This window comes from Gopherus evgoodei, chromosome 10 (assembly GCF_007399415.2).
Source record: "Gopherus evgoodei ecotype Sinaloan lineage chromosome 10, rGopEvg1_v1.p, whole genome shotgun sequence".
NCBI classification, from domain to species: domain Eukaryota; kingdom Metazoa; phylum Chordata; order Testudines; family Testudinidae; genus Gopherus; species Gopherus evgoodei.
The window spans coordinates 65,715,468-65,742,105 of NC_044331.1; the positions used below are offsets into that span (position 1 = coordinate 65,715,468).

The window sequence follows — 26,638 nt, forward strand, 5'->3', positions numbered from 1 at the left end:
CAGTTACTATAAAAATTACGCATGTCTGTAATTACAGGAAATATATTGTATTGTTCTTATGTATTGTTCCTGAACTAATGTTGTGCCCTGTAGATTTTATGCAAAAAATGTCATGATCTTGGGATTAATCAAAATATTTTGGTAATTGCTTGATCAACACTAGACAGATAACTGCAGTTCATTCCCTCTACTCTACTGAAGCTGCAACTGAGTACAGAGACAATATTTGATGTGAACAGCCCACCCATCAGTTTGCATTTCTTTTGCCTATAGAACAAGGAAATATGCTTTTCTTATTTCCATCAATCTTTTTAAACTTCAATTTACACAGTTAAACAAATTAACAAATTTGCATCAAAACATGCACCGGTACAGTGGCTATTAGAATAACTTTGCATCCATAAGATATGCTATTATTAAAATATGCCTATCAGACTCTTGACCGTGCTGAATATCTAACCTCTCTAACACTCAATCTGTCTGTGATGATAAAGTATGTTTTAAGAATTCTCCAGATCTGCTCTGGGCAACAATCAGTGTACTTAAGAGACGCAATGATATCTTACTCTGCCAAAAAGAAATTAGATCAAAGAACAATTACCACTAGATAGGAAAATTGTAAGTTTAGAGTGACAACTATATCAAGAATAGCACTCTTCTCCTACAATTCTTAAAAATTGAGTAGTTATCAGAGACATATTTAGATTCTTTAGTCATTAAAAAATATTTATACCTAGCTGACACTACATATTGAATTGATTATATAAATGAGAGACTACAACTGGTCATTTTGTAACCAGATTAGTTTACATTATACAGGATGTCAGACTAGATCAGCGGTTCTCAAACTGTGGGTCGGGACCCCAAAGTGGGTCACGACCCTGTTTTAATGGGGTCACCAGGGATGGCATTAGACTTACCGGGGCCAAAGCTGAAGCTCGAGCCCCACTGCCTGAGACCAAAGCCAAAGCCTGAGGGCTTCAGCCCTGAGTGGCAGGGCTCGGGTGATAGGCACTCCGCCTGGGTCTGAAACCCCTGAGCTTCGGCCAGGGTGGTGGGACTCGAGCGGGCTCAAGCTTTGGTCCCTGCTCCTGGGGTCATGTAGTAATTTTTGTTGTCAGAAGGGGGTCACGGTGCAATGAAGTTTGAGAACCCCTGGACTAGATGATCGAATGATCCCTTCTCTCCTTAAAATCTATGAATTATTAAAGTCATTATACAAAGTTGCAAGTATACAGTAGCTACCGGTAGATGTGATGAAAGCAGAGCAAATAGACTCTGTTGAAATTATGAATACTATATTAAACATACATAAATAGGCCACAATGCATATGAAATGGTACTTCTGATCTGAAAGGTACTTCCATTTAAAGAAAGCAGCTTAGATGCAGAACACATTCATGGTCATGAAGAGAATAATTATATGGCTTCCAAAAGAGTCAGAATGAACAGCAAGCCTTACTCAGACGGCAACACTTGAGAGAACCATTTTAAAAAGTACAGGATGGGAGATAATTATCTGAATATATCTATCTAAAGTACATATATGGACTCCATTATTGCAGTATCTGAATGACTCACAATCTTTAATGGAAGTACTATAATTCCCATTTTACAGATGAGACATTGAGGCACAGAGAGACTAAATGACTAGTTAAAGACATAGGAAATCTGTGGAATGTATATGGAAATTGTTTACAGTTTACATTAATGGGTCAGGGATTAATATAAACAAATATAGTAGCAGTACCTATTTGTAGGGTGAAACATAAAGTAGTAAAGGTTTCCTCCTTAAATATACATTCAGCTTTCAAGAAGTGTATTTTTGCTTTTCTTTCCATTTTCGTTTGCATGGTTTTATTTTTAGTAACTTTAGGACTTATTCAATAACTGGACAGTAAATGCATTTGGAGGTGCTGAAGATAAAGGTTATACATAATTCCCTTATTTGTATGGTCTGGTTGTCATTAGAAAGTTTAATGAGGATTCCTAAATCCATAAGAATCACATTTTCCATGACTGGAGGATGATGCCACAATGTGTGCAGAAGCTGCTTGTACCTGGTCTTTTCTCCGATTCCCCATGTCAACTCAGCAATTTATTATTTGTTTCGTTACAAATGGTGGGGAGGAGAAGAAACAAGGTTAGCATCTAGGCTCTCCCTCTCTCTCTCTCACACACACAGAACTCATAACCCAGGAGGAGGCCCTACGGTAGCTTTTACATCTTCCCAATTCTGGGCTGCTCCTGGTGGCTAAAGTAGGCCCCAACATAAGTTATGCAGCCCATCAGGATTGTCTAAGCTATTGCAGGCTGTCCCCACCTGCGGCCTGCCCCCCCCGCTTGTCCCCAACCCGCAAAACTGATAGGAAGCAGTGCTGCCCAGAATCTGTACAGTGCTACTTGCTGTGACTCCATCCTGACACATTCCCCCTACCTCCAAAACCCCTCCTATGCTGGGGTCTGCAAGGGAATCCTCAAAAAATAGCCTATGACTGTTTTCCTCAGTTCCTGTACCACAGAAATTCTCACGTCAGCTGGATCCAGGATTTTAAGATCACCTTTATATCACTCTAGCTTCGTCACACTGCACAGAAAGGTGGTGAGTATCTCACCCTTAGTTGTCCTGGTGATGGGCCAGCTTTTTCAGAAACCCTGGGAGCTCGGAATAAGAAAGTGTCAGCAGTGCATACTAGTGCATGATCTCACATAGTTCTGCCAACATGCTGAGAGGGGCTAAATGGCTTGATATACTCTGGGGTGGGCTTAGGGTGACCAGATGTCCCAATATTGCAGGGACCGCCCCAATACTAGAGGCTTTGTCTTATCTAAGCAACCTATTACCCCTCCCCTGTCCCAATTTTTCACACTTACTATCTGACCACTCTAAGGGCTGCTGGGGGAGATAAGCACTCACATGATTATAGGGAGACTCTCATAACAGTATTGGAGGTCAGGAAGGAAAATTTTCTTGTAGCACAATAACCAAGCTAGTTTCCTTTTCTTTCAGCCTTCCCCATGGAGCACATTGAAATGGGCATCCCTGGGTGAGGACATGGGTGTCCATATGTAGGGAGGGCTCATTGTTTACACATGGTTTACTACAGGGAGACATTAAGAGCTGTATGCTAGAAGCTGTTATTAGAATAAAGTTCCTATTTTTAAGAAAGGAAAAAAAATGTGATCTGGGTAACTACAGGCCTTTTAGTTTGACATCTCTAGTATGCAAGGTCTTGGAAAAAAATTGAAGGAGAAAGTAGTTAAGGACATTGAGGTCAATGGTAATTGGGACAAAACACAACACGGTTTTACAAAAGGTAGATCGTGTCAAACCAGCCTGATCTCCCTCTTTGAGAAGGTAACAGATCTTTTAGACAAAGGAAATGCAGTGGATCTAATTTACCTCAATTTCAGTAAGGCATTTGATATGGCTCCACATGGGGAATTATTAGCTAAATTGGAAAAAATGGGGATCAGTATGAAAATTGAAAGCTGGATAAGGAACTGGTTAAAGGGGAGACTACAACAGGTCATACTGAAAGGTGAACTGTCAGGCTGGAGGGAGCTTACTAGTGGAGTGCCTCAGGAATCAGTTTTGGGACCAATATTATTTAATCTTTTTATTACTGACCTTGACATAAAAAGTGGGAATGTGCTAATAAAGTTTGCAGATGACACAAAGCTGGGAGGTATTGCCAATACACAGAAGGACCAGGATATCATACAGGAAGATCTGGATGACCTTGTAAACTGGAGTAATAGTAATAGGATGAAATTTAATAGTGAAAAGTGCAAGGTCATGCATTTAGCGATTAATAACAAGAAGTTTTATTATAAGCTGGGGACACATCAGTTGGAAGTAACAGAGGAGGAGAAGGACCTTGGCGTATTGGTTGATTACAAGATGACTATGAGCTGTCAATGTGATATTGCCCTGAAAAAAGCAAATGCGGTCTTGGGATGCATCAGGCAAGGTATTTCCAGTAAAGATAAGGAGGTGTTAGTACCGTTACACAAGGCACTGATGAGACCTCATGTGAAATACTGTGTGCAGATCTGGTCTCCCATGATTAAGAAGGATGAATTCAAACTGGAACAGGTACAGAGAAGGACAAACCTGATCCAAGGAATGGAAAACCTGTCTTATGAAAGCAGACTCAAAGAGCTTGGCTTGTTTAGCCTAACCGAAAGAAGGCTGAGGGGAGATATGATCGCTCTCTATAAATATATCAGAGGGATAAATACCAGGGAGGAAGAGGAATTATTTAAGCTCAGTACCAATGTGGAGACAAACTGGCCATCAGAAAGTTTAGACTTGAAATTAGATGAAGGTTTCTAACCATCAGAGGAGTGAAGTTCTGGAACAGCCTTATAAGGAGAGCAGTGGGGGAAAAAGACATATCTGGCTTAAAGACTAAGATTGATAAGTTTATAGAGGGGATGGTATAGCCTAATTTTGGCAATTAATTGATCTTTGACTATTAGCGGTAAATATGCTCAATGGCCTGTGATGGGATGTTAGATGGGGTGGGATACGAGTTACTACAGAGAATTCTTTCCTGGGTGTCTGGCTGGTGAGTCCTGCCCACATGTTCAGGGTTTAGCTGATGGCCATATTTGGGGTCGGGAAGGAATTTTCCTCCAGGGCAGATTGGCAGAGGCCTTGGGGGTTTTTCGCCTACCTCTGTAGCATGGGGCAGGGGTCACTTGCTGGAGAATTCTCTGCACCTTGCCTTTAAACCATGATTAGAGGACTTCAGTAGCTCAGACATAGATTAGGGGTTTGATATAGGAGTAGGTGGGTAAGATTCTGTGCCTGCCTTGTGCAGGAGGTCAGACTAGATGATCATAGTGGTCCCTTCTGACCTTAAGTCTATGATTCCATGATAAAGTCACTGCAAATACTGTACTTGGGTCCACATTGCCTAGGACATTTGTTATTAACTTCACTTGATAGACAGGAGTCTCTTATTCTAACAGTTGATTGTCTTGGCCTCCTTTCTTAAATCGTGGACTCAGGTCATGAAACAGCTGTGCTAAGAGCCTTAAGAGATGAGGGACTTATGTACAGGTCTTACGCATAGATCCCTTCATACAAGTACATCTTCCACCTCGACACTGGTATGGTTTGGGAGCTGCATCCTGATCTACTTCATCATACCATTGTTGAAAACATCTGATAGGTATCCTTGTGGCTACTGGTTATTAGGACTATGTGCATGACTAGCTGTTGGCCAAAACTGAAGCTTGAGACATTTCAATAAAATTGCAACCTTAATCTTTAATCCATTTACCAAAATCTTGTGTTTTATTTCTGTATCCCTCCAAAGGGCATCAGCAAACATTGAATATTTAAAAACAAAATAACTAGAGACCACATTGACTGCATAGGACAATCTGAATTTTCTATCTGCAAATAATTTACTCGGTAATTTACTTCTGAGAATACTGAGAAATTGATTAATCTAAGTCCTATTACAGATGAATAAATTAATAGGAACGACTAATTGTAAATTTACCAGTATTTGATTTAGTTCAGATTTTCTGCACAGATTTGTAAATCAAACATTGGTCAAAATATAGATTAAAGACCTCACCATCATTTTATTTATACATTGCAATATTTAATTGCACATACCTGAAAACCTCTTACATATACAATACCTTTTAGACATATGTCTCTGAAAACCTACCCTATCACCTGCATTGATCTGTAAGAAACAGAAATCACTGCTTGCTTTTACTAATCCTCTAATAGTCTTAAATCAGGAATTAGTTTAACACATTAAAAGGTTAATTATGAAGCACTGTTTGCATTAAATAACTAAAAGGAATATATAGCTCAAGTATTCAATTCCCTGCAATTTGTTCCTCGTTTCTCAACTGGGAAAATTATGGTTTGTATTGTGCATTTCAGAGATACATCATTCACAGCTACATCAAATATAATTGATATACTCACCTGCATTTGTGCTCTATTTTATTAGGATTAAATTTCTGATTATAACTTTCACTTTAATGCATTCAGTATTTAATTTCACAATATTAATAAATGTCGAGACTATGCTTTCCTTTACCTTGTTTCCAATGGCTTTTTTTGGTGGGAAGTTAAAGGTCCTTACTTGGTGGTATTTATTCTGCAGCTTGTGGTGCAAGCTTCTGAATTCTGCATATCTTCGATAAACATTCCATTCATCATCTTTTATTCTGATATATACCTGCAAGCGTAGACAAGAAAAGATCAATTTTAAAGGCAATCATTACATTCATTTTGTCTCTTTGTTAAAAGTATTGTTTGTCAACTACCTTCACCTTTATGACATAACATTCTCAGTAGTTTTAGGACTATTTACCTACAACTACATCCAACTGCAAACAGTCATCGATTGTAGCTATGTCTGTTCAACAGGCCATTAATCTAATTCTCTTTTATTGGATTCACTGGTGACATACATTAACTTGCTCATTATTACAAGACGGGGCTGCAATTTTGTAGTAAGATAGCTGCTAATGCTTCCTGTTGCCATGGTTTTCAGCAGGTTCTACTGACCAGTGCACAAAGAAAAACTTAATCTGATATACTTTACCATTGATTTCTGTACATTTAATAGTTTTCCAACTTCACACATGAATTTCTAGACATAATTCGTAAGTCACAAACTTTATTTACTCATCATCGTTATGCTGAAGCAAACCACATCCTTCATGAATGAATGGGGTTTTTTAAGAAGTCAACATGTATTATAAAATACTGGAGTATAAACTACTGAAATCTTATTATTTGGAAAAGAGGCAATTTTCTCTCTTTTTTTTTTTTCTTTTGCCCAGGACGTGTAGTATAATTTCACATACTGAATGTTTTTGCCACAGCTCAATTACTTTCATGAGGGTACTACCAATAATGTGCTAAATGTTCTCCTCCCAGAGGGAAAAACCATAGAGAAGGAAAACATACTCACAAAACTCTGAAAATTAATTAATGGCTCTGGAACTATGTTCTCTATTGGGAAAAGGGGTTTTAACCTTATTGAGGGAGCAGGAAAGGCATGGCTCTAAAACCCAGAAACTCCACAATGAACTCAGGACCCAACACCATGACTGAGGGCATTTGGGACTAGTGTCCTCTTTGGTGTGACTTCTTGCTTTCCTACCCACAGCTTCCTTGAGGAGCTATGTTTCCATTGCTTCCCTCTGCAGCACTTGTGCCCTATTCTTCCAACCCCAAACTTTCTAGTATTAATGACTTCTGCAGTTTACATAATCTGCTAGAGCAGATTAGAACTGATGAGGCAAAACTGCCATATTTCTTCCACAGCATTTTTAAAAGAGTTTCCAGATTACTGCGATGATGATCATCAGAAAAAAGTAGTGCTAATGGTCATCAGAGACACAATGATCAAAAAGAAAACAGAGGAAACAGGAACAAGCAAGAAAAAAGCCAAAGCACAAATATTCAAACTCAGAAGACTAAAATTAAATATCCAAATCCACATTCAGATACCTATATAATTAGCCTGATTTTCAACAGTGCTAAGGATCTAAGTATTTTATTTAGGTGCCTAACTTTTGATACCAACATTTAAACATTTCATGACAATTTTTAAAGTATTACAGAAAATTATCACATTTACAGTAACAGTGAAAAAGTAAAGAGATGAATATAGACTTTACAAAACTATTTAGCATAGTATTTCATACATGGTGCCATAGACTCCTAAAGGAAACACGGTTCTCAATCCCAAACCTGTCATAACTGTAAACAGATAATGGACAAAAGTCCAAGAATTCAAACAATACAATGATCACCATTAAAATGCAATATTTCTAACAGCTACCACACAAATAGTATTTGAGTTACTATGGTATTTCCCTATACATAGTACAGGCAATAATCATAGTATTGTGTGATAACTTGTTAAATGCAAGCTTGTAATGGTTACCACTGTACAACACTTCACTTGCTCTTCATAATTATGATGGTAGATTCTGCTGGAGAAAGCAAATATGATAATCTCAAAGTTGAGAATGCCAGAGCTGTTGAGTTTGGTCTACTTAGATTATATATGAACACACAAAACTACAGGCAATTGTATTTGTCAATAGGAACTCAGGTAATAGAGTGATGGGGCTCTAAAAATAGGTAGACAATATGGCCAAGTATTTAAAGAGCAATACAAATTTTAAAATAATAGGTAGCGAAATAGCTCTGCTAACTAGATTTAATAGGGAATTAAGATAATGTGACTGATTCATTAATATTTTAAAAGACTATCAGTGGAAAGAATTCAGCACACCTGTAAATGAAGAGAATTTGGAAGAAGAGAAGCTAAGTGATCACAAACAGCCATGTTAAGTAGGATGCTGGTGGCTGACAATAATGCCAGGGTACTGGATTTCATATTAAGTGATAGAAAAGCAAGGGATTTAGACCTAAATCCAACAAGATACTTAACAAGATTACATGTCCCTAAGTATGTGAGGTAGTTCCACTGACATCAGTGGCACTAAGCATGTGTTTAAAGTACCTTACTGAATTAGTGAAAACTAGATGATTCTAAGACATACTATATAATTAAGGCACAATATATTAGAAATCTTAATGTAAAAGAAATTAGATTTAAATGAAGGATATCAATGCCAGTGACAGGAAACATTTCCATATATGCAAACTTTTGATGCATTGTGGTAAGAACTGTATTTTTAAATACTTTTTATCCGCTCAGGTCTTTCCCCACCTTTCTTTAATCACTATGTTTAAAATATATTACTTTGGCATATATAACTATTATTCAGAATTTTTCAGGCTCCTTATAAAACAAAGTATACCTAAATAAAAATATTAATATAGTTATTTAATATAGAAATCCTATTTTTACTACTCAACTACAGAGAAAATTGTAATTTGGTGAATCATGCAATTCTATGTTACCTAGTAAGGTGTAACCTGTAGTTAAGTAATTAAGAAGTCTAATACACTGTAACTGAACATTTTAAAGACTGCAAAAACAGATTCATGTATTGTATACATCCCTAAAGATTTTTTTACTTGTTCTTTGAAGAACAGAGATATTTATTTCTTTGAGATTGTAAGGTATGAAGAACTGACACTAAGAGCCCTGTGTCATATTGAATTTATTGACGATCATATAACAGAGTCTGAAAGGCATATTAAAGTTCCTGCTTTAGTACAAGCATTTACAACTTTATTATCTCAACAGGGAATACTGTTCAGAAGCCAAGATATTTCAAGACCATTAATCTCAGCTCACTTGGGAAATCAAAGAAAATAAGCCCTAAATGTTAAAAAGATTGGTTAAGCTTGTTTTAGTTTAGTGCCCATAAGGCATGCAGATGGCTATTGTCAGGCAAATAAATTACAAAACGTGAGTATAGAAGGGTGGAGAACAAAATGTCTCTATAGTTGATTTACTACTATACATCACCAAATCAAGCAGCCTGGTACACGTTGGGTTGAAATCCTGACCCTACTGAAGTCAATGGGAGTTTTGCCATTGACTTCAGTGCGGGCAAGATTTCATCACCTGTCTTTAATTTCGAATTCAGCCTAATTTCTGACTACTAAATAAGCAACAACACTAAAACAGATGCTATGATAACATCAACAGCCACTCTGAGGAACTGGTGACCTCAAATTGTGCCAGCGGAGTAGGAAAGGTCTTCAATATCATGAAATAATCGATCAAAAATGAATATTCTATATAACAGAAACTAGCACAAGTTATTTGAACCAAATTTTTAAAAAATAAGCAAATGGTCAGTTCTCAATAACTTTCATACAGCAAATATAAGCCATTAATATCAATATCTTGCCAAGAATACTATTCCTTTTCTAGTGTCTACTCATGTCTCTCCCAACACATTTCCCTGATTGTTTGTTTATATTTATTATGATTGCATTAGTGTGGCATCTATGCACCAGACAAGCACCTCTTTGAAGTAGAAGAATTTTATCTACATTTAACAGGTGGGGAAACTGAGACAAAAAGAAAGAATAAGTGATTTGCCCAGGAAGCCTGTGGCAAATTTGAAACCAGATCTCCTAATTCCCAGTCCAGTGGCCCTTCCCATCTTAGCAGAAGTTTGATCAGACCAACAGGAGAATGGCAACTCCCTGTGGTACTGGTGAGAGGAAGCACTATGCTACAGGAATGATGTCATTCATAGATAACAGAGAGAATAAACAAGAAAAATCCAGATATCAATTCTAACATTAACATTAATACCAGATACCAATTCTAACATTAACACTGATTTTTTATAAGGCATTTTTTTCACTATAATCTATTGTTCTAGGGTGTAGACCAAAGTCATATATAATTTGGCCCAGCTAGTCTCTAAACATTTAGTTTTATTAAACGTGAGAAGAAAATGATTGTCCAAAGAAAGCAAGGTCCTACACTTAACTTGATGCTATTTCTCTCTGTTTGGCTGTAACATAATTTTTGAAAGCTGCATCTGATCAATTCCAAAATTTCCAGGAATGTTCTAAGCATCAATGGGCAGAACCATGTTGCTTATGGTCAAAGTCAGAAAACTATAAGGGCAAAACGATGGACACATGGAGTCCCTGCCATCTGGCTAGCAGACCCATCTGCTTCCACCAGCTCTGTAATAGTCTATAGATCAAAATAAATGCATGAGGGCATTAGCATCTTCCAGCATAACATTACTCCTCATCTCAGCTCTGACTATTGTCCCTGAAGAAGAGCTCTGTGTAGCTTGAAAGCTTGTGTCTTTCAGCAACAGAAGTTGGCCCAATAAAAGATATTATCCCACCCACCTTATCTCTTGCTTAGAATGTTGACACCCTCAAACACTTATCAGCCAGATGGAAAGAAAAGAAATAAAAAATTGGGTGAAGTATAGGGAGAGGGGGTACATAGAACACCTGGAATAGGAGACCCTGGTATAGGGGAAGAAGGGCATACAGAATAGAGAGATGGAGGGTATGTGTGCTGGGAGTCCTTGAAATAGAGAGAGATGGGAAGATGGCACACAAGGAGCTTATGATGGGGAAATTTAGGAATGCAATAAGTCCCTTGTGTGCACCATGCACTTGGCCTAAACGAACAACAAAGTATGCCATCCTCTAGTTAATTACTCAGCATTCTCTCATTGACATTGTTCAAATTCATGTCTGTTCTTGTGCCAAAAACAAACTATAATGCTACAATTTAACAATTACATGTAATATCGTCCTCTTCTGATCTAACAAATAAATAAATAAAAAGATAAAAACTTGTAAAACTGCAGATGCTATTTTAAAATCGTGTTTTAGAATGCTTAAAAACTCTAAGGCTTATTCATTGGTCAATTTAAAAATTAATTCAAAGACCCTCTGTATCCCAGCTCACACTGATTTTCTGACAGATGTTTCTTTTTCCTCTTATAATCGTTTTCCTCAACTAACGTCATTAAGTAATTTTAAATTAAAGATCCCCTTACACATTAAATCAGACTCTTTCCAAGAATGGTTATTTAATTGGAGAGCAAGGATTTTTGCTTGAACATTCTATCATCCATCTCTCAAAGAAAAAGTTAGCACTTTTGTCTGTAGTATAGAAGTATTTTCCACCAATACTGTCTCATGCAAAGGCTGATTGGCAGCCTCCCTTTATTGCCATGATATACCACATTTGAAAGACAGATTCTAATTAATACACCCTAAGAATTAATCTACAATCTTCTAATCTCAAAGAGCACTGAAGTCCTGAAGATTTGAAGAGAAGTGACTAAAATAACTATTGTTGTAATCCTGTTTTGCAGACAACCGGTTGGTGATATATCTGCAGTGTTTTTAGAGCCATATTGAAATTATTGTGATAATATTGTCATAATAAAGTCAGTTCATGGCCCTTAATTCTGCTCCTCAGGGCAGAATGATTCTGTCCCCAGAAATCTCTAGTCAAGCAGCACACTATATTAGGCGCTGTTAAAACTCCGGAAGATTCCATAATCACATTATAATATAATGCGTGGATTTATACGGATATTGTGTTCCCGTGTGCTTTCTTTTAGAGTATAAGCTTGTTGCTTTGTACCTGATATTGCAAATTCTTGTGTCGCTCGCAGCAGGAAGTACAAAGCTGATTTGCTCCAGTTGTCTGTTGAAGCTGATTGTGGTGTCCAGGAAATTTATGCTGGTGTGGCAGTGTTTGATGGAGTCCTAGAGAGAGTTTGATAGATGGGTAGAAGTGGCTAAAGTTTTGGTGGAAATCTATGAGGGGAGGTTAGGTTATCTGTCCAGATGATGAAAATATCATCGATTTAGCTCAGGTATATGATTGGTTTTGTAGTCCATTTGTCCAGAAATTATTCCTCGAACTGGCCCATGAAGAGGATGTTATATTAGGAAGTTATATGCGTTCCCATGGCTGTTCCCACAGTTTGAACAAAGTGTTTATTGTTGAATGTGAAGCTGTTATGGGTGCGGATGAAATGGATGAGTTTGGTGACATGTTTGAGCTGGATATATCTGGGAGTTGTCCATTATCTTATATATATTTGAGGCAAGCAGCAATTTCATCACTGTGGTGGATATCAGTGAATAGGGAGGTGGCATCCATGGTGGCAAGGATGGAGTTCTGAGGGAGGTTGTTAATATTGCAGAGTTTCTGAAGCAGTCAGTTGTGTCCTGGAGGAATCTGGCTCTTTGTGTGGTGAGTGATTTAAGGATGGTTTCTATGAGTCCTGATATCCTTTCAGTAAGAGCGCCATGGACAGGTATGATAGGTCTGCCTGAGTCTTGACATTCTTTCAGTAATAATGCCATGGATAGGTATGATGGGTCTGCCTGAGTTCCCTTGTTTGTGTATTTTAGGAAGCATGTAGAAGGTCCCTGGAATGGTATGTGGCAAATGAGGTTGTATAGTTTCTCTTGGAGTTGTTTGGGAAAGGATTTGATTATATCCCTAAATTCCTAGGAGAATTGTGGTGTGAGGTCTTTGAGTTCCTGGTAGTAGGTGCTGTCAGAGAGTTGTCGGTTGGCCTCATTGACATAGTCCTCTTTGTCTGCTGATTTGATCACCATTTGATGGTTGGATTTCATGGACTATATAGTTCTCCTTTTGGGGGTGGAGACTGTGGTAGATGTGATGCCTGTTAAGGAATCTACCATCGATTTTTTTTCCTGAAGCTATCAATTTAATGATCAAGAGTGTCAGTTTCGTCTACTGTGGCATGTCTGATTAGATTATTCTTTTTTCTTATGATTGTCAGTGGAGACATGATAGCTGTGAGTGGGGTCATCTTTGTTGTGAAAGAATTCTTTGAGGCAGAATCTAATTCTCCACAAAGTATGGTATCAGGTTCTGTGGTGGGGAAGAAGTACAGTTCCTGGGAGAGTACAGATAATTCAGCACTGGTTAGAGATAGTCTTGGTAAATTGATGATATTGGAGTGTTATGGATCCTAGTGTAATGGTTTCTCCTGGAGGTGATGTTCTCTGTATGTTGTGAAGCTGGTTGCACTTTTTTGTTTTTGTGCTGGGTGACTATGATATTTTTGGGGGGTTTCTTTCATGAGCTTCAGGTAGGTTTCCCGATTTTTTTTCCTTCCAGTGGGTAGGAGCATGTGATGATTTCTTGTTTCTTTTCCATAAACAGTAATTTATTTGTGAGCAGCCTGCCTATTATGCAAGCCAAAAAACTTCTAGTTTCCCTACCATAACCTGGTGTGACATTGTCTAATTAAAATATAACCATGCAAATCATTATTGCTACTACTATTATATAATTGCAATGAATCTTATACAAAACGTAACTCATAGTCAGAAAGGGTTAAACAGTTTGCAGGCTAACTAACCCAAAACTGACCTTTAAAGACATGTTACAAATGTTAATTAGGGCCATTGCATGCTAAATAGGTTAGAACTTTGAACAGCAAACCTATGTTGTTAGAAGTCAAAGGTAATAGTAATTGTGTGTATCTTAGATGCTACCCCTGTAAAGAGACAGTTCCGGTCTGTCACTATAGCTACTAATTCAGACATCAAAAGAGAGTATTAACATTTAAATGAATCTTGAATGAAGTAATGTCATTGTCTATTTGTCTCTTTGAAGTTTGTAATAGACTGCCTAGTAAATCAGTTGCCCTATGTTAAGTTGTGTAACTAATTACTGGTGGTGTTTAGAAAGCAAAAGGTTACATCAAAAGCCTGTTGTTTACCCAGAACTGTATGGTCAAGTGGATGTTAGAAAACTGTATAAAAGACCCTTGAGTCCTCATTCCATCATCTCAGATCTGCTTGATGATTCAAAGCAGGGGAAGCTTAAACCACAAGACTGGGACTGGTCCGTCCTGAATATGATATTGGACATTGGACTATAACCTATTAACTAATTTCTAAAGGAACTCTTTGCAGCTACATAGCTCACCATCTCTGCTATGTATCTGAACCTCAAGAATTGAACTCATGTCTGTATGTATATCGATCTTTAACCATACTTTCTCTCTTTTGTTTTTTAATAAATTTTGGTTTAGTTAATAAGAATTGGCTGTATTTGTGTATTTGGGTAAGATCTAGAATATTCAATAACTCGGGAGGTAATGTATCCGATCCTTTGGGATTGGTAGAACCTTTTCTTTTATATGATGAAATATGATTTTCAGAAATCATCATCATATTTGACTTGGGTACCAGGATGGAGGCCTGAGGCTGGGTTGCTTTAAGGGAACTGTGTTGTTGGATTTTGGGCAACCAGTGAGATAATAAATAAAATGTTTTATGCTGGCTTGGTAAATTTAGGTATTGAATTATCCACTAGCTTTGGGGTTTGTCTGTCCCATTCTCTGAAGTTCACCCTAATTGAATTACCTCAGCTGGCTCCCATGGGGACCCTGGTCACACCTCCTCAGTGCCAGATCAACTTTTTCTGATCTTCCTGTGCTCTGCTGTACTCCATTTCAAATCCACACTTGAGCAAGTGAAGATTAGTAGTAAACTTAATAACAGGTTTTAGCCATACCCGATTTCATAGAATCACAGAATTTCAGGACTGGAAGGGACCTCAGGAGGTCATCTAGTCCAACCCCCTGCTCAAAGCAGGACCAATCCCGAACTAAACCATCCCAGCCAGGGCTTTGTCAAGCCTGACCTTAAAAACTTCTAAGAAAGGAGATTCCATCACCTCCTGAGGTAACCCATTCCAGTGCTTCACCACCCTCCTAGTGGGAACGTTTTTCCTAATATCCCACCTAAACCTTCCCCACTGCAACTTGAGATCATTACTTCTTGTTCTGTCATCTGCTAACACTGAGAACAGTCTAGATCCATCCTCTCTGAAACCCCCTTTCAGGTAGTTGAAAGCAGCTATCAAATCCCCCCTCATTCTTCTCTTCTGCAGACTAAACAATCCCAGTTCCCTCAGCCTCTCCTCATAAGTCATGTGCTCCAGCCCCCTAATCATTTTTGTTGCCCTCTGCTGGACTCTTTCCAATTTTTCCACATCCTTCTTGTAGTGTGGGGCCCAAAATTGGACACAGTACTCCAGATGAAGCCTCACCAATGTCGAAGAGAGGGGAACAATCACATCCCTCAATCTGCTGGCAATGGCCCTACTTATACAGCCCAAAATGCCATTGGCCTTCTTGGCAACAAGGGCACACTGTCGACTCATATCCAGCATCTTGTCCACTGTAACCCCTAGGTCCTTTTTCTGCAGAACTGCTGCCTAGCCATTCAGTCCCTAGGCCGTAGCAGTGCATGGGATTTTTCCGTCCTAAGTGCAAGATTCTGCACTTGTCCTTGTTGAACCTCATCAGATTTCTTTTGGCCCAATCCTCTAATTTGTCTAGGTCTCTCTGTATCCTATCCCTACTCTCCAGCGTATCTACCACTCCTCCAAGATTAGTGTCATCTGCAAACTTGCTGTCTACGCCATCCTCCAGATCATTAATGAAAATATTGAACAAAACTGCCCCCAGGACCAACCCTTGGGGCACTTCGCATGAATCCGGCTGCCAACTAGACATGAAGCCATTGATCACTACCCATTGAGCCCGACGATCTAGCCAGCTTTCTATCCACCATATAGTCCATTCATCCAGCCCATACTTCTTTAACTGGAAACAAAAAATTTATCCTGTACATTAGGATAATCATTTTACGAAATCAGACTATTAAACTATTTCTGTTGGCAAATTAAATTTGTTTTCTCTTCCCTTTAGTTTAGCTTTAAATAATTCTTGAGAGTACTTTTAGCACACATTTTCATCTTCAGACTTTAGTTCTTAGTACATAAAGACCTCTTGTTTCAGGAATGAGGGTGGAAAATAACCATACATTCATGGAGATGCTTTAATTTCTGCCAGACATACAACTTTTGGTAAAGTTCTAAAAAAGTCACAAAAGACTTCTGCAATAACAAGTTGTTGGGTTAAGAGAGAGGAATAGTTGCTCTGAATGGATGAGAAGATTTATTCTCAAACCTCTCCAACTTAACAGAACATGTACATCTTAAAGTTTCTACAAGTGCCAGTGTGAAAGAAAAAAGAAAACACACTTGCGCTGAAATCCTGTGCACACTGAAGTCTATGGCAAAACTCTTGTTCAACCTTGGTTTTCCAAGAAAATTATTAATTTGAATAGTTGTCTTTATCTGGGAGAAGATTTATATAGTGCACTTCATTTTGATGACACTGGAAAAAAGTCTAATGAGATAGTTTTATACTTATTATTTATGTAGTAAGGATAAAATACAAATACTTTTACTGTATACAAGATGTGAATTTTGGTTACAGAAATGCAAATGCATAAAGACACTTCATTCGGCATTCCGTCTGAACTCCCGTTGACTTCTGTCAGAGTTCAACACATGGAATTATTTTAAACATATTACACCTTACCATCCCTAAGTACTGGACCTTTAATTCCTTCACTGTAAATGTCACTGTTCTATGGATTAGTATCCCATGGCCCTAAAAAAAATTTCATTTTGATGTCTGAAATGCCTTTTTTATGTTTTGTGTTTCTAGTGTTTCTTCATTAGTAAACAATTTCTCAAGAATAACTATAAATGGGGTCTGTATTTTTAAAGGGTCGTCCAAGTTCCAAATCTATTTTCGTTCTTTAAATAGCATAGGGCATGAAATCATTTGTTTGATAGTGGTCTGTACAAATATACATATTAAATAAGTATTCTCACTGCTATATCAGACGACAATTATTGTAAGTTCATGCTGATAAGATATCAATATCAACAACTGCCAGTTATGAAATTATTTAGAAGAAACTTTTTAGTTCACTGAGCTATGTAAATTGAAATAGACAAAGAAAAAATACACACTGGTATTTTTTTTTCCTGAAAAAGGTTTTTAATTTTTAAAATGTATGAATTGAAAATGTATCCTCTCTCAGCAGAGATTTTTTTTAGCAGGTCCAATGAAGGCGAGAAAAGTAAAATTGAACTAAATGCTGCATGGCTGGGAATCTGTACTCTTCCAGTCAGCTAACTGGCCCCTATCTGTCCTCCTTACAAACATAACATTTCTTTCCATCCTCCCAAAATATCCCATAGCAGCACTAGAGGCCAGCTTTGTGACTGGGATAGGAGCCAAAGACACAAGCCTCCATCCAGCCTAGGGCCTCCACCTGGACCGGAGACAGTGTCTGCCTGAGGCCTTCATTAGCCATTGTTCAAGAGAGTAACACATTGGAATAATTTTGCTATTAGTTAACAGGCGTGGAGGATTTAGACTGTTTAATTTTTTTTCCAGCATTCTCTTCATTTGTAAACATATCATGCATGTCTTGCTATGTTTTTCCTCCCAGGTGTTATGATGTAACATGCTGCTGGGGACACCCATAGCTGTGAGTCACCTTTCTGCCTCAACAAAAGTGAGCTTTGCTGGAGATTAGATGGCCTGTTTTCCTTACCAACAAACTCCAAGTCTCTCCCAGCCCAAACCTTGCCTAGCTGGTAACAATCAGTGAATTTCAGCCCCCCAGCACCTCAGAATGGTTTCTCTGCAATGTGCAGCCCCTATCACTAAAAATGTATACAAGATACTAAGTTCACTGCTCTTTCAAAGAGTCAGTGCAATATAGTTTATTAACTTAACTGGGGTAAACACACACTTCCCTTCAAACACAGCACTGAGTTGTTTCATAAGAAAAAAAAATTTATTAACAACAGAACATAGGTTAAGTGATACCATGTAGAAGGAATTAAACCTTGAAATAGTTACAAAGAAACAAAAATAAAAAACTTTGCAATGGCTAAGACCTACATTAACAAGCTACAGTCTTTGTTCAAGGCAGTTTCCTCAGTAAACTTTCTTTCCCAGCAATAGCTGGCTAACTCTTAGCCAGGATCCCCACCAAGTCCAGGTGTGGGTTTTCCTTGTCTTATCAGGTGAAGGATAATCCAAGTCTTTCTGTTTCCCTTATATCTCAGTCTGGCTTTGTTTCAAGGGCCAAACTGATCCCCTGGGGTTCAGTCTCCTGTTGCTTATGGGGCAGGGGCCACTACATCTCAATTAAGATGCCCCTTGATGTATCCTAATATGATGATTCCTGCTGCAATTTTACAATATCAATGTTCTCTTCCTGTATCCTCCGATATAAATGAATAGCCCAGTGAATTTGGCCACATCTGGTTTGAGGTGTTGGCCTCTTTCCTTTGTCTTGAGAAAACCTGTTTGTCCACTCCCCCAACATGCTAGCTGTAAACACCCTTTAGGCTATGTCTACACTGTGCACCTTATAATGGCACACCTGAGCCGCTGCAGCTGTGCCGTTGGAAGATGCACAGCGTAGCTGCTCTTTGTTGCTGGGAGAGAGCTCTCCCGGCAATTAAATAAAACCACGCTGAATAAGGGACAATAGCTTCATCGCCAGGAGAGCGTCTCCCACCAACAAAGCACTGTCCATATTGGTGCTTTTCGTCATTAAAACTTTTGTTGTTCAGGGTTTTTTTCACACCCCTGAGGAACAAAAGTTTTAACAACGAAAGTACAGCGTAGACATAGCCTTAGTCACAGACTTGAAAGCATAATGTAAGTATATAAGTGAGTATCCATAATTCCACACACTTCATTGTCACATACATTTCACAATGATATTATTGACATTCTTCATATTAATTTGACCGTTTTCAAATTAAACCTTACAAGGCATATTTTGTTCAGATATCATCCCAGCACTGTAGGGGTGAACACAAGGGTGCCTAGGCACATACGTGCATTCTGTGATTTTCATGGTTTTTTAAAAATATGACTTTGGATATTTTTATATTAGGTAGATATGATGATAAAGACCAGAGCCTATCTCGCTAAGAACTTTAAGAGCTGTAAGCCTTCCTTTCACCCACAGTTAGGCCAAGAGAAAGCAGAAGCTCAATAACAATACTGCAATGACACAAAGATAACCAGTGAGCAGAACACGATTTTAAGTCATCCAAAGAAGAGGAGGCTCTCCCTTCCCCAATGTTTGTTTATTTATTTATTTATTTTTGTGTGGTGGTGGTGGGGGGGGGGGGTTAAGTTTAAAATGATAAATTGACTTCATACCTAACTCGCTTATCTCAACTAAAGCACTGTTCCTAGTTACTCATAGTAAACTAGGGAAATATAAGTTACATAATGTAAAAAGTTTGAGGTACAAAACTATGTCTGAGACACAGTGACATTTTTACTATACACCTCTACCTTGATCTAACACTGTCCTCGGGAACCAAAAAATCTTACTGCGTTATAGGTGAAACCGCATTATATCGAACTTGCTTTGATCCACCAGAGTGCGCAGCCCTGCCCCCCTCCAAAGCACTGCTTTACCGCGTTATATCCAAATTTGTGTTGTATCAGGTCGCATTATATCGAGGTAGAGGTGTATGGTCAAGATTTTTGCCCTTTTCATATTGATCACTCTGCAATATGCCATTACATAAATGCTGTAACAACACAATTAATTCTCTGTTTGCAGTGATACACACATTACACAAAAACTGATCCAGTCTTAAAGTTAACATCTACTTGGGACAATACTCCAGATTATAAATTCCAATTATTATTTTAACCCAATAATTTGCAATTATTAGAATAAAGCCAAACATGTAATCATGCTCTTTGTGTAGTACAGAGCCTACAATGGTTTTGTAGCCTTCTGCTGAAGATGAAATGAGCACACACTAACTAATATAATAATCAGACAGGAAGGATGATAAAGGTCAACTCATTTAGAAAAGGAGAGAAGCATGCATTCATTCATTTCAATGAGATGCCCAAGTATGTACCTGAGAACAGGATTTGGCCCTAATAATTCCTTGTGCTCTTGCTGCTCTACCTTGGTAAGTGACTAAAAAAATCCATTATTCATAAACTTTAGTTCTAAGGATTTAGTTTCTTTTCTTTCATTCAGATTTATTAAATGTTTTTGTCCAGCAATATATTTAATTTCTAACACTGCTGCTTTGGGGGCCAGTTATTGAGCTCTAGAAAGTTGGTTTATGCTAAGAAAGCAGCTGACTGCACCAGCTGCAATTGGCAAAGCTAGAGCAAGCAATCCTCACTAGCCTGGGGAGAACTGCACTAAAGAAAGACTCAGGCTAGCAAAGTAATGCTGAAATTAATCCCTGCTAATCTAACTTGTGAAAGATTAATAGTATCTGAAGTTAGAATATTAAATATTGAAACTGTGGCTGCAAGAAGGCCTTTCTTCATGGTTTATTTTAAATATTATCACAACTAAAATGGCTCAGGAATGTTACTGTTTTCTGATGTCAGTCCTAACAGCAGCATAGATGTCCATTTTTCCTCACATTGAGTTCAAACTGTAGAATACCACTCTTTGACAGAATAGCAACTCCAGCCAACTCCTGGTGAGTTGGTAGGAGACCAAATCTGTTTTAAAAGCCTAAACACACAGGGAGAAAAATAAACAAAATCAACCTTCTGAACTTTATGGGTTGCGCAGCAATTTGTATGTAAAATAAGGCTGATTGAGCAATACAAAAGGGCAATATAAAATAGAGCATTGTTTTCAAGTAATAAAGTTACATTAACATGAAAATGAAAAAACGAGTTAATCTGCAAACTTGGCATTTCACTGAGCAAGGTGAATTCACCACCATTAAGATCTCCCGTGTCATCAAATACCACCACTTCCTCAAAAATGGAAAGCAGATATCAGTTTTATGGACTCCAAGCTGATGATCTTAAATTCTCTGATACTTTGGTTCAATAATCTCGAACAATTAAGTGAAGAAATACTTTGAGAAGCAGTAAACCACTAATAACACACATCAGGACTGTAGTAGTCTATAATGTATACACAGCCATGAGTATGCTTTCTGTTGTCTCTCTCAGACATTTAATCTAAAAAGGGATCCACTGCCAAACTGTTTAAGAATAAGAAAACTTTTTCTTTGCTTTAATTGTTATTCCTGAAGGCTCATTATAGATCATGTTTTCTTTCAGTACGTGTTTATACTACTTTCGTAAATTTAAAAATACTGGATTTTTCTGGTATAGGTAACGTAGGTTCAGCTGCAGCCAATAAGCCCTTTCTTATACCATATGAGAAGTCAATGAAGGTTTAATGTTAGCTATTTATACATGACAGCATAATAAAACCTTGTTATAAAAGGAATAGTTTAAAGTGTTGATGCAGAGAAAATTACTCTGTTTCTCAGTCTTTTGGCACCAATGAGCTTTTCAGAACTTGTAAAAGTTCTGAAATAAACAGCAGCTGACAAGTGCTGTGGTATAGTCAGAGGGTACTTTAATTTACAAGATTTTGGATGGAAACTGCAAAACCAGATTATCTTCATTAAATTAGAGTATAGCACTCTGTTCTCCTTCCTTTACAGCAGTGTTTCCCAAACTTGGGACACCGCTTGCGTAGGGAAAGCCCCTGGCAGTCCGGGCCGATTTACCCGCCGCGTCTGCAGGTTTGGCCGATTGCGGCTCCCACTGGCCCCGGTTCACCGCTCCAGTTCAATGGAAGCTGCTGGAAGCAGCAGCCTGTACATCCCTCAGCCCGCGCTGCTTACAGCAGCTCCCATTGGCCTGGAACAGCAAACCACAGCCACTGGGAGCCGCGATGGACCGAATCTGCGGACATGGCAGGTAAACAAACAGACCCTGCCTACCAGGGGCTTTCACGACACAAGCGGTGTCCCAAGTTTGGGAAACACTGCTTTACAGTATGCTTTTCAGAAGATGAACTACATATATTTCACAATCTATTTGGGAAGCTTTTATGAAAGTGATTTGAACACCAAGAATAAATACAAGAAACAAAGGTGTATATCGCAGACGTACATAAGAAGAAGAAAGCAGTTGCATTTTCAGACTTGCCTAAAGGACAATGAGATTCTGTTAGGAATATAAATCCAAGGTGAATTCTCTAAAGTTAGTCCCAAAGTGTCACAAATAAACACAGATGCAAATTATATTTTGACACAGCTGCAAGACTGCATTTATGGTTGCTAAGTTTCCTCTTTGAAAATCACCCATTTTAAGAATTCCTGCAGTACATGTAATCGTTTCAGATTAATGAAAAACAAACAGAACAATGGAACATTTCAGCTGGGATATGAGCAGCTTTGTGTGTTTCTTTCTAATGTACATTTAGCAGAGACATATTAGTAATTACAAGGAAGAAACTTTTATCTCAACAGTGCTATATTTTACTTGCACAGACACCACACACACATCATAATGCATTTTAATGCATATTCAATTTAAATTATATATTTTAATTTATAATCAATTTTTAATGAATAATAGAAATCATAAAAATAACCAGCACATGGCATCAAATACAGCCAGGGAGTGCATAAGCCACAAGAGTGCCATCATCATTCCATCAATTAGAGATGAACTGGTAGTAGAAATGCCAAACTTTTCATGGATATTACCCAAATACTCTGAACACTGAATACTTGAGGCCATATGGCCAAATCATTAAGATATTCAGGAAAAACTTCCATTGCAGTCATTGGGACTTCATAAAGGCTGCAGAACCAGGCCTATAATCTTCTATGGTATGATTACAAGAGGAAGGGAGCATTTGGGTTGCTCCCACACAAGTCTTTTCTCCCTTGGTTGGATCCATATAAAACAACACACTCTTGTAATCACTATACGAAATTTAAGATGTCACTTGGATGGTAACCTAGATAACATATTAGTTCTTTGAAAAATCAATTTTGGTTTTTCTATTGTTTATTATATACAGATTAACATCCCTGTATTCAAGCCTAATTATTAAGTTTAAATTGTTGTGTTTTTATTTCAGAAAAAAAATGTAAAATGAAAAAAATTGAACACACGTAAGTAAACACCACCTTCAGAAGGGCTTGTCTTATGTTCTTAAGCACAGGAAAGAGGAAAATTATAAAAACTAGCAAGGGACAATGGATTTGCACTGTTGTCTTGATTATTTTTTTAAGGTTTTTATAAGATGCTGTCTCTCTGATTGCCCTCTGTACTTCCTCTCTAGCTATTCTAAAGCTTCTCTGTTCTATCCTCATGCTGCTCTGACACATGCTCAGCTCTCACTAGGACAGCTCTGAGATGCTCACTCTGTTACTTAATGTACCCTCAGGTCACTCTCATCCTCCATCTCAGAAAGCCATAAGCCATGTCTTTCTCTCCGTTTCTCTTAAACTCTTCTGGGACACTTTTTCCTTCATTCATCCTGAACTCTTCTGGGTTAGTATCTCTGATATCACTACAAGTCTCTATGATTCTCTCTCCATCTAACTTCCCTTAGTGTCATGATACTACTAAAATAGTCTTAGAAAAGAAACAACTAAGGGGGATACAATAAAGGTCTATCAAATCATTAATGTTATGGAGAAAGTGAATAGGAAGTGTTATTTATCCCTTACACAAAGCAAGAATTAGGTGTCACCCTATGAAATTAATACGCAGCAGTTTAAAACAAAAACAAGGAAACACATAGTCAAATTGTGGAATTCATTGTCATGTGATGTTGTGAAGGCCAAAAGTATAACTGGGTTAAAAAAAGTAAATTCATTGAGGGATAGCTCCATCAATGGCTATAGCCAAGATGATCAGGGATGCACCCCATGCTCCAGGTGTCCCTAAACTTCCAACTGCCAGAAGATGGGATTGGATGACAGGGGATCATTTGAAATTCCCCTGTTCTGTTCATTCATTTGACACAACTTGCTGTCAGAAGACAGGATACTGGGCTAGATGAACCATTGGTCTGACCTACTATATCCATTCTTATGTTTACCTGACAATCTTCCTCCACTCCCTTAGCCTGAGCTGATACGAGTGGTGGAAGATTGCAGCTCCCTTCTCCTTACCACACCATTCAGCTTTAAAAGCACTTTGATTCTGAATACATCTAAAAATACATCTATAGAGGGTAGGGGTAAGAGGAGAAGAATGATGGGGAGTGTTTTAAACAAACAATGTAATGAAAAATATTGTGAGAATGGAGACAAGTCCATCTTAATCAGCAAGGCTGTTGACAGACACAGGAGTGAGGACGGTAAATTATGCTAAAATGACAAGCATGTTTCTTGATAATAATCTCTTGAGGGAGTTCCCTGTTTACAAGGCAATAATAGTATCCTGGGCAGATAAGCTCATTGGCCTTCAACCTTATATTATGTAGCTCAGAAATGGTTACTACTTTGTAAAAGAAGAAGCACCCTCAAGTAATCAGCTAAATATTGAAATATTTTAAGTGAGATTTATGGAATACTAGATTCATTAGCTTAAGTGTCACTTGTTTGGTAATTACAGCAATGAAAAGCATGACAAATATTAAATTTGCTCTAGAGTTTGTAGCAAAGTGAAATCTGGATTCAAAATGTGTGTCTGCAACAATTAATTATATACTCTAGCTGAGAAGTATAACAAGGAAAATAATTTTACTGCAACTATCTTGTTGTTACGTGACTATGAAAAGAGGCCACAAGTAACTATCACGATGTAAAGGTATAATGTGAATGAAACAAACTTAAAAAGAAATTTACATGGCTTTTTACATTTGTATGAACTATGAATACATTAATCAAGGAATGGTTTTGTTGTGGCAAAAAATCAGACAGAGGATCTCCTGGATATGGGATTTACAACACAGTTTTGCAGTGAGCTGCACAGATTACTTACAACAGATACCAGGGATAGTCTAATCAGGCTAACTAGAGAACAAAGTCCACTTAAGATGCCCATGGAGTTCTGACAGATCAGGATTACATCAAATAAAGCCCTAATTTGGAGATAAGGACCTAACATTAAAGTTCATTTGTGTTTAAAATATGAGGGCTCCCTATACTCCCTGTAGTATGGTCTTCTCCAAATGTGGCTAGCTCTTTTAATGGTGACCAGTCCAAATGGCGGCTCCAGAACCTTCCTCTAACAATCTACAGTATTTGTACACTGTGATTTTATGCACATGTCTAACACAGAATTTTGAAAACTATCACAAACTTATAAGCAGGGGCGGCAGGTTTGTATAATTTTTGGTGGTGTCCAAAACCGGTCCAAGTCCCTCCCGCATCCCCCACACCTGTCTAAGGCTCTGGGAGGGAATTTGAATGCAGGATGCAGATTGGGGTGCAGGCTCTGAGATGGAGTTTGGGTGCTGGATACAGGCTCTGGGCTGGGGCAGGGGGTTGGGGTGCAGGAGGGGGTTTGGGGTGCAAGCTCTGGGAGAGAGTTTGAGGGGTGGGTGTGGGCTCTGGGCTGGGACGGGGGTTGGGGTGCAGGAAGGAATTTGGGCTGCTGGGTGCGGGAGGAGGTTTGAGAGCTGGGTACTGGGTGTGGGCTCTGGGCTGGGACGGGGGTTGGGGTGCAGAGGAGGTGGGAGTGTGGGGTGCAGGAGGGGGTTTGGGTGCAGGCTCTGATAGAGAGTTGGGTGCAGGAGGGGTGCAGGCTTTAGGAGGGAGTTTGGGTGCTGGGTGCGGGCTCTGGCCTGGGACACAGGGTTGGGGTGTGGGAGGGGATGCAGGGCATGGGGGGGAAGCATCGGACTCCCCCTAGCCTTCTGCCTGCCAGCAGCAGTGAGCTCCTCGGGGGGGGCACTCCCCGACCAGACACTCAGCGAAGCCCCCCCAGGCTGCTGCTCAGGAGGGTCATCCAGGATAAGCGCCCCCTCTCCACAGAGTCACCTGCTGGGGTGTGTTGGGGGGTGGCTGCCATGCACTGCCTCCCTCCTCAGGCCAGCTGCCGCCTCAGCCTGACTCCGGCGTTGCTCCCTTGTAGCCAGCCACAGCAATGGCCGGCAAGGGAGTGCAGCGTGGAGCGGCAGGGAGCAGCCACCGGCTACCCAGGGCCGGTAAGGCTGCTTGGGGGAGGAGCACGTGGGGATGGGAATGGGGAAGAGACCTGGGCCTGAACATTGGTGGAGCCGGGCCCCCTTTACTGGAGCCTGGGCACCACGGGCCCATACAACTCACTGCCTCTGTTTATAAGTAACTCTAAGCCCACATATTCTTGTTCTTGCCCAAAATAAATCATGGGGAAATTAAAGATCCCTAGATATGTACAACCAGAAGGGACTATTATAGTAACCTAATCTAACCTTCTGCATAACAGAGGCCAGAGAACGTCATCCAGTAATTCCAGCATCAACCCTACCATTTCTCAGATGAATTAGAATACATCTTTTTAGAAAGCTATCCAACTTCTG

The 26,638-nt window shown here is 38.9% G+C and overlaps 1 protein-coding gene across 1 annotated transcript in view; it reads right to left on the minus strand.

Annotated features, from left to right (window-relative positions):
- The window catches only part of SNX29 (sorting nexin 29), a 472,917-nt gene that overhangs the window by 129,308 nt on the left and 316,971 nt on the right, over positions 1 to 26,638 (minus strand). The window contains exon 20 of the mRNA XM_030578064.1: positions 6,078 to 6,218. Coding sequence (XP_030433924.1) covers positions 6,078 to 6,218 — 141 coding nt within the window. The remainder of the gene's footprint in view (positions 1 to 6,077; positions 6,219 to 26,638) is intronic.